Source organism: Sus scrofa, chromosome 3 (genome assembly GCF_000003025.6).
Source record: "Sus scrofa isolate TJ Tabasco breed Duroc chromosome 3, Sscrofa11.1, whole genome shotgun sequence".
Classification (NCBI taxonomy): domain Eukaryota; kingdom Metazoa; phylum Chordata; class Mammalia; order Artiodactyla; family Suidae; genus Sus; species Sus scrofa.
In genome coordinates, this window is record NC_010445.4 from 98,254,631 (window position 1) to 98,268,809 (window position 14,179).

General features: G+C 56.9%; 1 protein-coding gene across 2 annotated transcripts; it reads right to left on the reverse strand.

The window, feature by feature from the left end:
* Nucleotides 3,826-13,909, reverse strand: PKDCC (protein kinase domain containing, cytoplasmic). Of its 2 annotated transcripts, none has more exons than XM_021087583.1 (7): nt 13,086-13,909; nt 8,935-9,057; nt 8,059-8,330; nt 7,359-7,438; nt 6,995-7,120; nt 5,168-5,341; nt 3,826-4,744 (listed from the first exon to the last, which is right to left on the reverse strand). In XM_021087583.1, exons 1-7 carry the CDS (start codon nt 13,722-13,724, stop codon nt 4,659-4,661), a joined length of 1,500 nt encoding a protein of 499 aa, XP_020943242.1. In that variant the 5' UTR covers nt 13,725-13,909; the 3' UTR covers nt 3,826-4,658. The 2 variants fall into 2 exon arrangements, with proteins under 2 accessions (XP_020943242.1, XP_020943243.1); XM_021087584.1 differs by having other exon boundaries at nt 3,836-4,744; nt 6,995-7,102.

Below are 14,179 nucleotides of genomic sequence, written 5' to 3' on the forward strand. Positions count from 1 at the left end.
GCTCTGCTATCCCATGGGGTTCCCCTGTACCCTCACATCTGTAATATATCTCATGTTCATTGTGCTCTCCATCTCCTGCTGGGACCCTGAATGATGGGGGGGTGGTCTTGTCACTGCACCCTGGAGCTGGAATGAGGCCAGCAAAAGGGCAAGTGAGAGGATGTTGGGGGCTGGGTAGGATGAGCACGGGAGGACAAGGGATCACCATCCTAAAAAAGGTGGGGCTGAAAGGGGCCTGGCTCTGGTTTCTGGAATAGGGAGAAAATGAACTTAGCCCTACTTGGTCATCAAGGATCAGCTAAAGCTTGAGAGGTAATTTAAAAAATGTCGTGGTCCATCTCCTTCACATAGTTGGAGCTTTCTCCACCCAAGGGGGTGGCACAGGCTTGAATTCACTGGAATTGATGGAGGGAAAGAAAAGCCCTCCATGAGCCACCTCAGCAGGTGCTTTAAGAAGGCTGGGCTTCGGAAGCGCCTGTTGTGGCTCAGTGTAAATGAATCTGACTAGCATCCATGGGGGTGCGGGTTCGATCCCTGGCCTCGCTTGGGGGGTCAAGGATCCAGCGTTGCCGTGAGCTGTGATATAGGTCTCAGATGCGGCTCGGATCTGGCATTGCTGTGGCTCTGGCGCAGGCTGGTGGCTGCAGCTCCTATTTGACCTCTAGCCTGGGAGCCTCCATGTGCCGAGAGTGTAGCCCCAAAATAAAAAAGACTAAAAAAAAAAAAAAAAAGACAGAAAAAGGTCAGGCTTCTTGGGGACATCCTCACCCTATGGGATGAGACCAGGAAGGTGGACCTGGTCTCCTCAAATTGTCCTTTGGGTTTCCCATCACAGGCAGAGAGTGAGTCTGGGAATCCTTCCCAAGAGAAGAGGCGGATCTGAGCGGTTCACTGATCTTTCAGGTTCGGGGCGGGGGGCGCGCTGTGCTCCTGGGTGCGACTGTGGGTAGAGGGGAAGGATCACAGGCTTCCGCAGCCATGGCAGAGGCTTGGGTCCCAGCTCATCACCTCTCTGGACTATCATTTGTCTCGCAGAGCTGCCAGGAGGGTTAGATGAGAAAGTGCACGTAATGGCAACTGGGCCCTTTGGTAGCACACTGAGTAGTCTCGTGCTTTGAGGCCACTTTCCGAGTGGCTCTTCTCGGCTCTTCTCTGGAGCAGGGGGCCATCCAACCTCCCAGGCTCCGGCCTCCAGAAGCCACAGAGTGAAAGTCATAAGCTGTTGTCATGGATGTGGGGAGAGGTTGGGGGGGGGGCACAATATCCTGAAGCCTCCTAATCCCATTTTCTGCTTTCATGTTAATCCTCTTCCTCTTTCTGTCTGCCACACACTCAACTCCCAGGGCGCTGACCCAGGAGCCGGGCTCCACCTCCTCCAGGCGCCCGAGGGCTCCCTGGTGGGGGCTGCGGGAGGTGGGGTATGGGGGCCAGTCCATTGGTGCCTCGGTCCTCCCAGCTGCCCTGGATACTCTTGTAGGCCAGGCTGAGGATGAAGCTGGAGAGCTCAGCTCCATCATTACGATAACAATGACAGTCTCAGCCAGTTTTTCCTAAGTGCTTACTGTTTGCTGACACTGGCTAAGACCTTAATGTACATGATTTTATTCAATTCCCATAAAGCTCCTGGGAAGCAGATATCATAAATCGGAAATTTGCAGATGAGGAGATGGAGGCTCAGGGAATTGTCACAGCCCAGATCACACGGTGAGCAGAAAGGCTGGCCAGAATTACTCCGGAGTCTCTTGGGGGACTAATAGCAACACAGGTCCTCTCGTTTTGCTTCCTACCCGGCCCCTCGCCCCAGCCCTGGAAAGGACCCACCTCTCTCCTCTGTTGATGCTTCGGTTGGGTGAATGCATTTCTTCCATGCACCAGACCTGGGCATTGCTGGCTGTGCAGTGGAGTGGAAAGAACATAGAATTTGGGGCGGGCAGGTATGGGTCTGGCTTCCGCAGGAAGGGGACAAGACTTTCCCAGGAACTGAATGTTTTCCAGGGAGACAGGTGGTGACAAGTAAACGGCCATCTGGGGGTGGGATGACTTTGCCTCTGGCTGTTACTCACTCCACCCTCTCTAGACCCCCAGCTGCAAATGCCCCTCTCTGCGCTGTAGGACTGAGCCTGGCTGTTTTTGTTCCCCAGCTAAAGGTTCAGAAGCAAGGCTCACTCACTGAGGAAGAAGCTGTTTACCATCCCTTTAGCCACCTGCGGGGAGTCTTTCTAAACAAGATGTTGTGTGCCTTGGGCCTCCATTTGAGTTTGGCACACAGGCAAACTGGATATGGGCTCCCTGACTCTTAGATTCTCTCTCTGGGACAGGCTTAGAAGTTAGGGCTGGATCTGAACGCTCACTAAACCCCTTAGCAGCTGTGACCTGGGCTTCAGTTTTCAGGTCTGTAAAATTGGAATGACAATCATACCTCACGGAGGCCAGAGCTTGCTCCTCTCCATGGGCCAGTGAATCCCTCATCAGGAAACTTCCAGAAGCTCAGGAGGCAGTGGTTGGTTCACCTTTTAGCCTTCTCTTTGCTTACTGAGTCATGCAGTTCCTGAGCTCTGTGGCCTCTGTGCTGACTGTAACCAGGGCCTTTGTTTCCCTCTGAAGGACACAGACCCCACAGACCTTCCTACCCCAGCCCCGTGGTGCCTCTTGGGCCCAGCATGGTGACGAGGTTCTCCTGTGCTCAGAGCCCCGCAGACAAGTTGGCAGTTGGAAAGCAACAGAGGACAGTGTAAACTCTAACACTGGATGACACGGGAACAGCTACCCATGTGGTCGCACATGAATCCAGCTGAGGAAAGGGGTCTGGAGGCTGATGGAAGCAAAGGTCCTCCCTGGCGGGGTAGGGACTGAGGGCGGGGAGCGCTGGCAGGACCCACCTTGGCTGAATCATGAGGTTCTGTGGAGGCTCTGAGCTTCCCTGCCCTCCACAACCACCAAGCCCAGGTAACCAGCGGCAAGACATGGGGTGTGTGGGCTGGGGAAGGTGGCGGTGAGGTATAACCTTGAGGGTCCAAGCAACGTCCATGACAAGGACTCCAGAGCCAATAGCGGCTCCTCAATCACTTAGACAGCTTATGTGTGAGAAATTATCCCAATCACATCTGCCGAGAAGAAATTGGGTTCTGGGTTAAAGTCTGGTTCTTCTTTTTAAAAAGCCCTCAAAGGGTTATGCACTTTGACGATATTCTAGAAGCAGAAACAGAGTACAGGAGAGAAGATGCAGGATTTCAGGTTAGAAGACTTGCATCCAGGTTGGGCCCTCTCTGGTCTCAGTGTGATCTCAAACCCCTTCACTCTGGGCTGCAACATCTTTGGACCTTCCCCTGCTAGACGCTCCCTCCCAACACCCAGGAAGAGGGGGCTGGGTTTTCCATTGACTTTCCTTTCTCTCCACTTTCTATATATTTATTTCTTGCTCAAAGAGAGGCTCTGAAAAAGAAAAGTGTGCATCACTGCACGGTGGGCAGTGGTGGTGATGGCCAGGCCCAACCCTGCACCGAGGCAAAGCCAACTAACTGGCGGTGGCTCAGGGTCCCCTGGTGTGGTGGACGTCCCACCATCAGGACATGAGTAAAGGCTTTGTATATGAGAAGCTGGTGTGTGCTAGAATTTTAACCTCATTAGGGAAAGGAGTCCCTTGTGTCTGAGCGTGGAGGGCCACGGAGGGAGACGAGACCAGGGGAGCAGGGCCTGAAAACACATTTTGCCCACGCAAGTGTTTGCCGTGATTTCACTCCATGACACACCACCCCTCCCCAGTCCCCACCCCTGCCCCAGCAAACATACCCAAGACATAGCTGAGGCCAAGTAAATCAGCCCAAGAAACTGTGGCTTGGGAAGAATCCTTGCCGTGAAATGTCATTTTATTCATTGATTTTTTTCTTTCTTTCTTTTTTTTACAAAAATAAACATTTTAATGAACAAGAAGTACAAAAGCTTCTGGATATACAAACTCCAGGAGGGGGGAGAGGCTGGTTTTGGCTGCTTTGCGGCTTTCACTGAAAGCAAATGAGGCAGAAAGGCCCCGGCCCCACCCCCACCCCAGGTCCTGGCTCAAACCTGCTCCTCAACCCCACGACTTGGCTCAGACCTTGTGTGCTCCTCTGCCCCAGGCCCCCGGGGCCGGTCGGTGAGCGCCCCCTGTCGGGGGCCCAGAGGCGACCGCCTCAGGTACAGATTCGCCCACATCCCAGAGCATCCCTTTAAGCCTCCCGTTGGGAGCTTGGCTGAGAGAACACTCCATGACCGATTGTCCCCGCGCGGCCCCTGCTGGGCCATGACACATGCAGCAGCACCAGCAGCAGGGGCTCTGGCTACATTCTCACACTACGAACACAGTGATGGGGCTGCCCACAGAATTGTCCCAGTGAGGGGCAGAGCCCCCAACAGGGAGACCAGCCTGAGCCTTGCTGGCAGCCCAGAGGGTGGGAGGGGCACTCAGCCCCCAAGATTCCTGGCCCTGGAGCCAGCACTCCCAGACATAGACTGGTAAACTCACATTTTAACATTTGGCATTATTGCACGTTGTCCTGGTCACCTCGGTCTGTCTGGGATGTCAGCCTTGTCTGCAGGGTGCCCAGGTGACATGCAGTGCTGCTAGTGCAAGTCACAGGCAAGCCCAGCTGGTGGGGATGGTCAGCTGAGCCCGCAGAGGGTCAGCCAGAGGCTCTCACATATGTGGTCTTGCTGGGATCAGGGACCACATGACTCCATCCTGTCTTGAAAAAGACCAGTTGCCGACCTAGGGGCAGAGGTGAGAGGCAATGGGACCCGGTGTTTCTCACCTGGGAGGTAGGGCCACTCTCCCTAAGGCAACTGTCTTGAGGACACTCATCTTTCAGCATCTCAACCTCCTTATCCTCTGGCTGCTTTTTTTTTTTTTTTGCTTTTTAGGGTCACACGTATGGATGTTCTCAGGATAGGGGTCAAATTGGAGCTGCAGCTGCTGGCCTACACCACAGCCACAGCCACAGCCATGCTGGATCCTTAACCCACTGAATGAGGCCAGGGATTGAACCCGAATCCCCATGGATACTAGTCCGGTTCGTTACCGCTGAGCCACAGTGGGAACTCCTCATTTATGGCTTCTGATGGAGGACTACTACCTGTCAATCTTTTTCAAGTCCCGCCACCTCCCTCAGGATGTCCTTTCCTACTGGCTCACCTGTCCAGGTGGTCTGGTTGGTGACCACAAAGGCCCGGCACTGGGTGTGGCTCTCACAGATGTCCACAGCCTCAGCCAGGTTAAATACTGAAAGGAGGCAGCCTCCGTGGTGGTAGGATGGCCAGCAGCGGTAGTCTTCCTGCGGGATGGTACTGTCTGGGAGGCGCTGGTACTCTGTGGGTTGGGGATGGAGGTCAAAGGAGAACTCTGTATGCCCTAGGGGTGAGGGCTAGGGCCACTTTCTTCAAAGGGTTGAGACCCATTTCCTAGGTGAAAGCTGAAATTTAGCCCAGTCCTCCTAGCATGGAGATGAAGGGAGCTACCACCGTGGAACTGGGATGACCACTCAGGGAGGGCAGAGCTCAGATTTGGCTTTGGGGAGACACACCTCCGAAGTCTAAGGGCACACAGCTGGTTCAGGCTGCACAGGATGGCAGGCACAGGGATAGGATAAGCACATACGCAGAGCCAATGGCTGTCCTGCTGAGCCCAGGACATTTTAGACATTTAGAACTTCTCAAACTTCCATGTGCATGTGAATCTCCAAGGAATCTTGTTAAATCTTGCAGATTCTGATTCAGAAGGTTTGGGGTGGGGCGTGGGAGCTGGCATTTCCAGCCGGTTTCTGGTGCTGCTGGTCTGCAGACCACACTTGGAGGAGCAAGAGCTTAGAGCTGCCCTTTGGTCCCATTTCCTCCTGGCCTTTGGGACAGAAGTTAGGCAAGCTCCTTGGATAGGGGGTCAGTCACGAGTTTTTGAAATTCAGAGGCATGCAAATGAATGTAAACCAAAAAAAAAAAAAAAAAAATTTACCATTTGGGAATCTGCAACTTGAGTGTTTGGGGCAGAGGCTAGAGGAAGAATCTGAAATCTCCCCATTACACAGAAAGAGCCCCCAGAGGCTCTGAAACCTCCTCGATCTGGAAGCTGCTTAGCTGCAGGCCTCCCGTTCACCAGAGTCTTTCCTGCTGCCTGGGGAACCCCAGGGCTGGACTGATAATGCAGAAGCCCTGGGCCTCTGGCCACCCCGCCCTCCTGCCTCCTTCTTCTACCAGGGACTAGACCAAAGTCCAGGGCTGGCTGTGATTTATAGCCCCATAAACGGCGTCCTCAGGGACAGAGCCAGCCATTGTTCACCTCGTTAAACTTTATTTACAGGGCTAACGAGGGCTCCCCCACCCCTAAGACTGGCCAGAGCTCCTTGAATACGGAGGCTGCCCATCCCTCGCCCCCTGCCAACGGGGCTAAACCCCAGGGCCTCAGCAGAGGGACCACAGTCCATAAGTGGGATGAGAATTCTCTCTCTTCTCTGGGGTTTCTTAGCTGGTTTCAGAGTGGAGCCCTTCTCTACATCCAGCCGCCCTCCTAGCCCCAGAAGAGGAAGGAAGGAGAGACAAACATATATTGTGTTCCAGCTGTGTACTAGGAAACGAGTTAATTGCTTTCACACGTTTCACCTGACATTTAATCCCCATAAGAATTTTGTAGGGCCAGTGAGTAATACTGAACCCAATTCACAGATGAGGAAAGTGAGGCTCCAGATGTAACTTGTTCGAAGTCACACAGTACATAGCGGGGTTTGCAGCCACCCAGACAAGAGGTGTCCATACCCATCCCCACCCCCCAAGTTCAAGGCAGAATTATAGTTGTTCTACCTCAGTCAGAGACAAGTCCTCTATGTAAAGACTAAACAGTCGGCAGCCTCTGAGTCACCCCAAGGGAGTCTCAGAGGGAAGATGAGCCACTTAGCCCAATTAGGGGGGATCAGTCACACTTGCACCTGCTCCGTACCTCCCCAGCCCCTGGGTCCCTTTGGGGGCCACTCACCAGCTCTGCTGCCTGCCGTGGAGTTCTGCAGATATTGCCCGCTCCGGTACAGGTGCAGCACCTTCTCCAGCTGGGCCAGGGTCTCGTCCACTCCCCAGGTGAGCTCTCCTGCAGAGGTCAGTGTGGCTGTAAGAGGGTACCTGGGCTCCCACTTGCCCCTGCGGGAGGCAGCCATCTGCCCTTCCGCTTCTCCCTCTGGAGGTTGGGCCCTGACTACTAGTGGTCTGGGGAGGGGGCTTGCCACAGAAGGCCACTTTGGGAAATGAGGGTTTCTGGACCGTGTGTCATCCTGAGTCATTCTTGTTCCCATGCTTGCTGGGGAGGGGCAGGGTGATGGGAGGAAGGTGGGCCCTGGAGTGCTCACCTGTGGCATTGACAATGCTGTCCAGCAGAGGCCGTAGCGAGGGCGGGGCACTATGTGGCAGGAGGTATGTGAAGAAAAACCTGGGGCAGAGAGAAATCAGGGGCTCAGTGGTGCAGCCTCTGGGCACAGAACCCCAATCTGCCTGGGGAGCCTGATCCCTCAGGCCGACCAACAAGGTGTATATCCCCAGAGCGTGCCAAGGAGTCTATTCAGACTCAGGGTAGGGGTCTGGGCACATGCTAAGGCTACAAGTAACTTCGTGCAAAACTGAAATCTGAGGTCTGTTTTCCTCATCCGGTCCCCAGGACTTTCCCACCCCTCAGTCCCACGTTATCCCCCCACAGACCCGTGTCAGAGCAGCCCATGGCTTGGCTCTGTGAGGAGCTTCCAGAGGTGAAGGGCCAGGGAAGGAAGGGGCAGGGCCTGTCCCACCAGCCCTAGGCTCTGAGTCTGACACTATTTTAAGAAGCTTCCAGCTGCCACCCCCCAACCCAGATTCTCCTTGGAGCTGACTATTTTTAGCCTCCTGGGCAGGAGCCTGAATGTTCCCTTCTTGCCCGCCCCGGCTGCTCCATTGGTCATGGCTGAGTCTCCCGCCCTGGCTGCCTCCTAGTCCCTCTGGCTTCCCCCTGACCCACCCCACTGCCACCCCAACGCTACCCTCCCTCGCTGGCCTTTCTGATTGGGGGCTGGCAGTCACCTGTAAGCATTGTAGAGATTGCGTTTCTCGTTCATGGCTTCGCACCAGCCCTGCGCTGAGCAGGGCAGGGTGAAGTTCCTGGCTGGGAACTCCAGCATGCAGTCGGCGCTGCCTGTACACGGCGTCTCTTCCACGCGGGCGTCATCCAGATCCGTCACCTTCAGCTCCCCATCTACCAGCACAAACTGTCGGGGGCGGAAGTCCAGCAGAGTGACCGAGCCCAGCGGGGAGTGGGCCAGGTGGTGGAGGAGGCGGCCCAGGCTCAGGCAGATCTGAGGGGCAGACACCGGGGCTGCTCACTGCTTCTCTTCTGGGAGGCTCCAGGGCTCCCTCCTCTGGGACTCTGGACTGAGCTGGAGGGGTTGCCCTTCTCTTAAAAACTCTAGTGCTCACTAAGGGCTGAGGCCTGGGGCCTTAAACGGCAAGCCAGTGATTTTCTCTTCCCCCGTGGCTGTTCTGACCCTGAGGGTAACACGGAATAAGTGGGAAATGGGAGGCAGGGAGGCTGGAGATAGTGCCCCTCCTCCCTGAGGTTGCATCTTCCGTGTGGCTTCTGTCCAGTGTATGCAAATTGAGGGAGGGGCAAGATGACCGTAAGACCTTTTCTAGACCCAGGACGCTGGCCCTCCTGCAGCCAGGCTGAGGGTGTGTGTGTGTGTGTGTGTGTGTGTGTGTGTGTGTGTGAGCACAAACCCATCAGGATCCTATCTTGTTTCTTTTTTTAACCCTTTGGCCGATGGCCGAGTCAGCCTCGCTCCATTCTTCTCTCCCTCTCCCTCGACTGAGGAGGAGTCCAAGCTGCTCTGGAGGGCTGGCCTTCTAAGGGAGAACCATCCCAGCGAGGAGCCCAGGGCCCTGGCCCGCCTCCCTGCTCACTCGGAATCGATCCTCCCAGGAAGTCTGCAGCAGCTGGATCATTTCCACAGGGGCGCCCAGCTCCGTGATGGTGGTCAGGGTGTCGGGGATGTCTTCGCTGTCTTGGTAGCAGTAGCCATAGAGCTGGAAGAGGCCCAGGCAGGTCATGAGGTCACAGGGTGGGGGTGGGGACAGGGACGGGCCGGGCTGTCAGACTCTCCCCCACCCTGCCCCTGCCACCCCATCCCTAGGTCTCTGCTTCAGCTCAGAATAGCAACACTGCCTGGGAAGCCTGCCCTCTGTCCCAGCAGCCTAGGTTCCTACTGACTCCATCAGCCCCTTACCTCTGGCCACTCAGATAAATGGGCAGGTCTGGCCACCATATGTTAATCACTAACTGTTTTCTATGCACTGATTCTTAGAATAACCTGAAAAGGGCACAGTAGGTACTATTATTATCATCTCCAATTCGCGTGTGAGGAAACCAACTCAGAGAGGATAAGTTACTTGCACAAGGTCACACAGCTACAAAATGCAAGAGCTGGGATTCAAACTGATGTCACCCTGATTCCACAGCCTGGTTCTTTCCAAGAGTACCAACCATTTGCTAATCGACAAGCCAGCAAATGGTTATTATACTCCCCCCCGACCCCCGCTCTCATCCTTGTCTTTTCTGCATCATTTCCGTTTTCTGGCACCTTCGTTTTTCCTCTGCTCTAGTCTTTCTGGAGGAAAAGCAGTCTCCCTTGGGGTTGGTACCAAGTGTGGATAAGAACAGTGTTGAAGGGACACCTCCATGGGTGTTCTCTGTATAGTTGGTGGGCGGCGGGGGGGGGTGGAATTAAGAGAAGGTTCCCCGGGAAGATCAGTTTGTTGAGGGCCTGGTCACTCCATGCGATCTGGGGGAGGGCTTGGTACAGCTCAGCTGGCAAGGGGCTTCTAGGAAGCACAGCCTGACTTTGTCACTAACACCTAAACCAGCATCCAGCGAGAGCCCTGCTTCTCCCAGCCTCTCCTACCACACTGCACATCAGCTAGGGATCAGGCAGTGCTCAAAACGTCCAGGACCCTGTGGGGTAGGAACACAAAGGCGGAGTTGTCCAGGTCAGAGGAGGGAGAGGGGAGAGCTGCATGATTGGGGGGGGGAGCGGGGGAGCCGAGCCCCTGGGCTCCATGTTCCTGCATACTGTCACCCTTCCCACCCTTTCCAGCTCCACTTCGGGCCCTCACATGCTCCCTTCCATCCCAGGAGAGCCCTTTCAGCTCCCCCTCCCTGCAGCCAGCTGCCTCAGTCCAGCTGGCATGCGGGAAGGCACGTCTCAGTGTCACTAGGGCCGTGACTTGGGAGATCGGGGGGCAATCCCAGGTGCCCTCCTCATCCCTCCTTCTCCACCTCCCTCACCCCACCTCAGTCTAGGGAGGCCCCAGACCCCAGTGGGGCAGGGGTGGGGGTGGGGAGGTAAGGAGAGCAGCCCTGGGGCCTGGTTCTCATTTTCTTGCCCAGAGTCTGAGCCTTTGTGGGAAACTTCTGAAGGTTATTAAACACCCGGAGGTCGTTAAATGCGCTGTTAACGAGGTATTAATCAACACCCCTCAGGAAAAAATAAAAAGACACCATTAACCCCCCCAGGAAGCATGAGGCTGAGCATTTCAGTCCCATCTTTTGTTCATTCGGAGAAGAAACATACTCTAGCAGGGCCAGAATCAGGGCCCAAGCAGGCCTGGGGCCCCATCTGAGGCCTGAGGCCCCAGGAACGGCAGAGGTGGAGGGGAGGGAAGACCCTTGTGCCCTTTGACCCTGGACTATAGAGACCTCAGTCACGTGAGGGAGTGTGTGTGTGAGTGAGAGAGACAGAGGGTGGGTTGGGGAGGGGGTCACAGAAGATAGAGAGATCTCGGCCAGGCAGTCCCTAATGACCAGAGCATGCACTGGGAAGTGCCCAGTGGGACATCCTATCCTGGGCCTTTTCTATTAGAACCACAGCACCAATGCTGGGGCTGCCTGAGATGGGGAGGGGGCCTTGGGCAGCCTCGGGGAGTGGGAAACATTCGCTGGCTCCTCCCCAGTTCAGCCGTCGAAGGATTTTGAAATTTTACATTGATTAAGGGGTATTAAAACAACATTATTTTAGTTCTTGGCACACCCCAAATGAAGCCTCCAGTGCAGGGTCTTCCCTGGCAGCAGAGGTGACACTGCTGAAGAAGCCAGAGGGACACCGGCCTGGGAGTTGGGGGACGGATGTAGGCGACCCACCACAAAACAGTCCCTAAATTCATACCGAGGTACCTCTCTGTCCCCATAATGGGAGCTTTTCACCTTCCCTCTTTCTGTCAAAGGACCTGGGACCCTCTCCATTTTATAACATATGTTCCAGGGCAACTAATTCTGGTCTCCGACCTTGTAAGAGTCACACAGCCAACCCCAGACAGATGGAGTTTGGTCTAGAGAGGAAATGGGTGAACACTATTCAGTTGTAATTTTTTTTTTTTTTTTTTCTTTTGGCACCTTCAGCATCGGCCAGGGGCCTGACATTCCTTAAGAGACAGGCAAGCACATCAAACCTCGAATCTGTCCTAAGGGAGGGGTCTTGAGTCAATTAACTAACACTTAATATCCTGCTAAGACACTTAAGACCTTCTCCACTGCCTCAGAATCTGGCTGACACTCCAGGGTTTCCAAAAAGTTCCCAGGAGCCCCTGGGAAGCAAAGAGAACAAGATCCTCCCAGTTAGAATGGCCACGTAACCAGCCGCTCACTCCCTGTAGCTCCACAGTGTCAGCCGCGCAACCAGACATAACTGCTCACAACTCTTGGCTCTACCTGACCTTCTGCAATCAGTTCAGGGCCCAGGACCCAGTCCACAGGTGTCTGGCCAGGGCTGGAGTGGCCTGGGAAGACTGGGAGTCTGCTGTGGTATAAATAGCTCCCTGGCCTATTTCTTCTTTTCTGCAATGCCCACCCAGACCTGAGGTCCATCTCGCTCCTGAGGAAAGGAGGGAGGAAGTCCTAGGTTTCTGGTTAGTTCTGCTGGGTGCAGAAAGGTTAATTTGAGTGGTTTAGGAGCGGAAGGTGTGGGCCAGGTTCCTCGGCTGAGGAGTCAGCCCACACCCTCCGTTCACGGGGCCAAGAACAGTCAGGGATTCCCCTTTCAGACTACTCAGAAGTGTGCAAAGGGAACAGTGTGTCTGATCCTAGGGCAGACTCAAAGATGAGGAGAGCTGGGGGAGAGGAGGAAGTGGGTGTGTTAGGGTTGGGCTGGGCTGGGACTTGGAGAGGCCCCGCACTTGTCTAGCCCAGAACGGACAAGGCGGGGTCTCATCTTTCCCCTCTGCCCACCAGTGAGTAGGAGACAGAGTCTCATTGAGTAGGAACCTGAGCATCTGGCCTTCTCAATCTTCCACCCTCTGGGCCACATTTGCTCAGATAATGTAATGTTCAGACCCTCAGGCCCTCAGCCTGTCCCTTGAGGGTTGAGCTAGGACGCTGAGGCTTCCCCAGTGGTTCCCAAGCGTACTTTAAGACCTGGAGGACCCCACCGTCTCTTCTGGGAAGGGCTATGTGTTTCCTGGACTACTACTCCAGTCCCCAAGGGTCCTTCCAGTGGCTCCTGGGTGGGTAGAGGGTGTTCTCTTGGAATCAAGCCTGGTCTTTTTCTAGCTCTTCCCAAATCCACTGCTGTCGTACCCCAACTTCAAAGCTAGATAAGTCACTGTTTGGAAGTTGAGAGAAGTGGGGTTCAGAGTCCAACAAGAAAGGGGACCCTATCACTTCAGTTGGGATCCCTGCTCAGGGATGACCTCTGTTTATGTCTTGATTTGGGGTCATTTCTCTGGTGCTCAACACCCTAGCTTCAGACAGAAGCAGGGTCCTAAGTCCTAATGGACCTCCACCCTCGAGTTTGGGGACCCTCTGTACTGGCCTGTCTTCAAGAGATACGGTATGGAAGCTGAGAAATACGGGAGACCCTTTGTAAAAGGACACTGAGCCAGGAGTGAGAGTCAGGGTACCGAGAAGCTGCCATGGTCCGGGTCCTGCCCCTAGTTTAACCTGGGCACAATCATTGGGGCTCCGCTTCTTTATCTGCTAAGACCAAGGGTTCTCTTCCAGCCAGAGTGACCGGGCCTGGGCAGGTCCAGCCAGCACCCTCAGCCCCGCACCCCCACCCTCGTACCTGCAGCACGTTGGGGTGCCGCAGCCGCTCCAGCAGCACCATCTCCTTGAGAAGCTTGTGGGCCGCCAGCCGATAGCAGCCCCTTCGCGCCCCGAACTCGCGCACGCAGCTGCCCAGATCGTGGCCGCTGAAGTCCACCGCCTTGAGCGCCACCGCGGCGCCGCCGGGCAGGCGGACCCGGTACACGGCCTTGGTGTAGCCGGAGCCCACGTACTGTGCGCCGGACACGTTGCGGAGCGCGGCGCAGCCCAGTCGCGGGCCCGGGCCGGGGGAACCCGGAACGGGAGCTGGGGGCCAGCCCGGGGCGCCGTCGGGCAGGGGCCGGGCCCGCGGGGGCCGGGGACGCTGCAGGCCCGGGCCGCCCGGAGCCAGGTCCATCAGGCGCCGCCGCTCTGGCCGGCCGGCCCCGGGCCCCGGGCCCCCGCGGGAATAGCGCTGCACCTCCTCGTAGCGCGCTCGGATCTGCCGGGCCAGCTCTCCGCGGCCCCCGCGACGGCCCGGGCCCGGGGCTGGCGAGGGCCCGGGGGACTGGCCTGGCCGCGGAGGCTCCGAGCCCGGTGCGAAGAGCACGTTGAGGACCGAGCCCAGCAGGAAGGAGGCGCAGAAACCCGCGGCCACCGCCGCCCGCCGGCGCCGCATCGCTCCCCTCCCCCCTGGCCGGCCGGCCCCGCGCGGCTCCCCGGCCCCGGCCCCGGCCCGGGGCGGCTCAGGCTCCGAGGCGGCTCCGTTCAGCGCCCCGCCGGCTCCCTGCGCAGCCTGCGCGCATGGCCCCGGCTGCCCCGACCCCGGCCCCGGCCCCTCGCGGGCGGCACATCGGCCTGACACTTGCCTCCCTCCCGCCCTGCCCCCGCCGCTTATAAGGCCCGGAGCCGCCCCCGCCCCCGCCCCCCCTCCGCCTCCGCCTCCCAGCTCCCGGCCCGAGCCCGTCCTCGGCGCCGCCCCCTCCGGCCGCCCGGCCCGGCCTTCCCCGCTGACTGACAGCGGGACCTCCTCCCGCGGCCGTCCCGGCCTGGGAAGCGGCGCGGAGGCGGCTCCCGCCCTGCCCAGCCCGCGGCCCCCGAGCTCCGGCCGGGGAGAAAGGGAGGGGGCGGCGG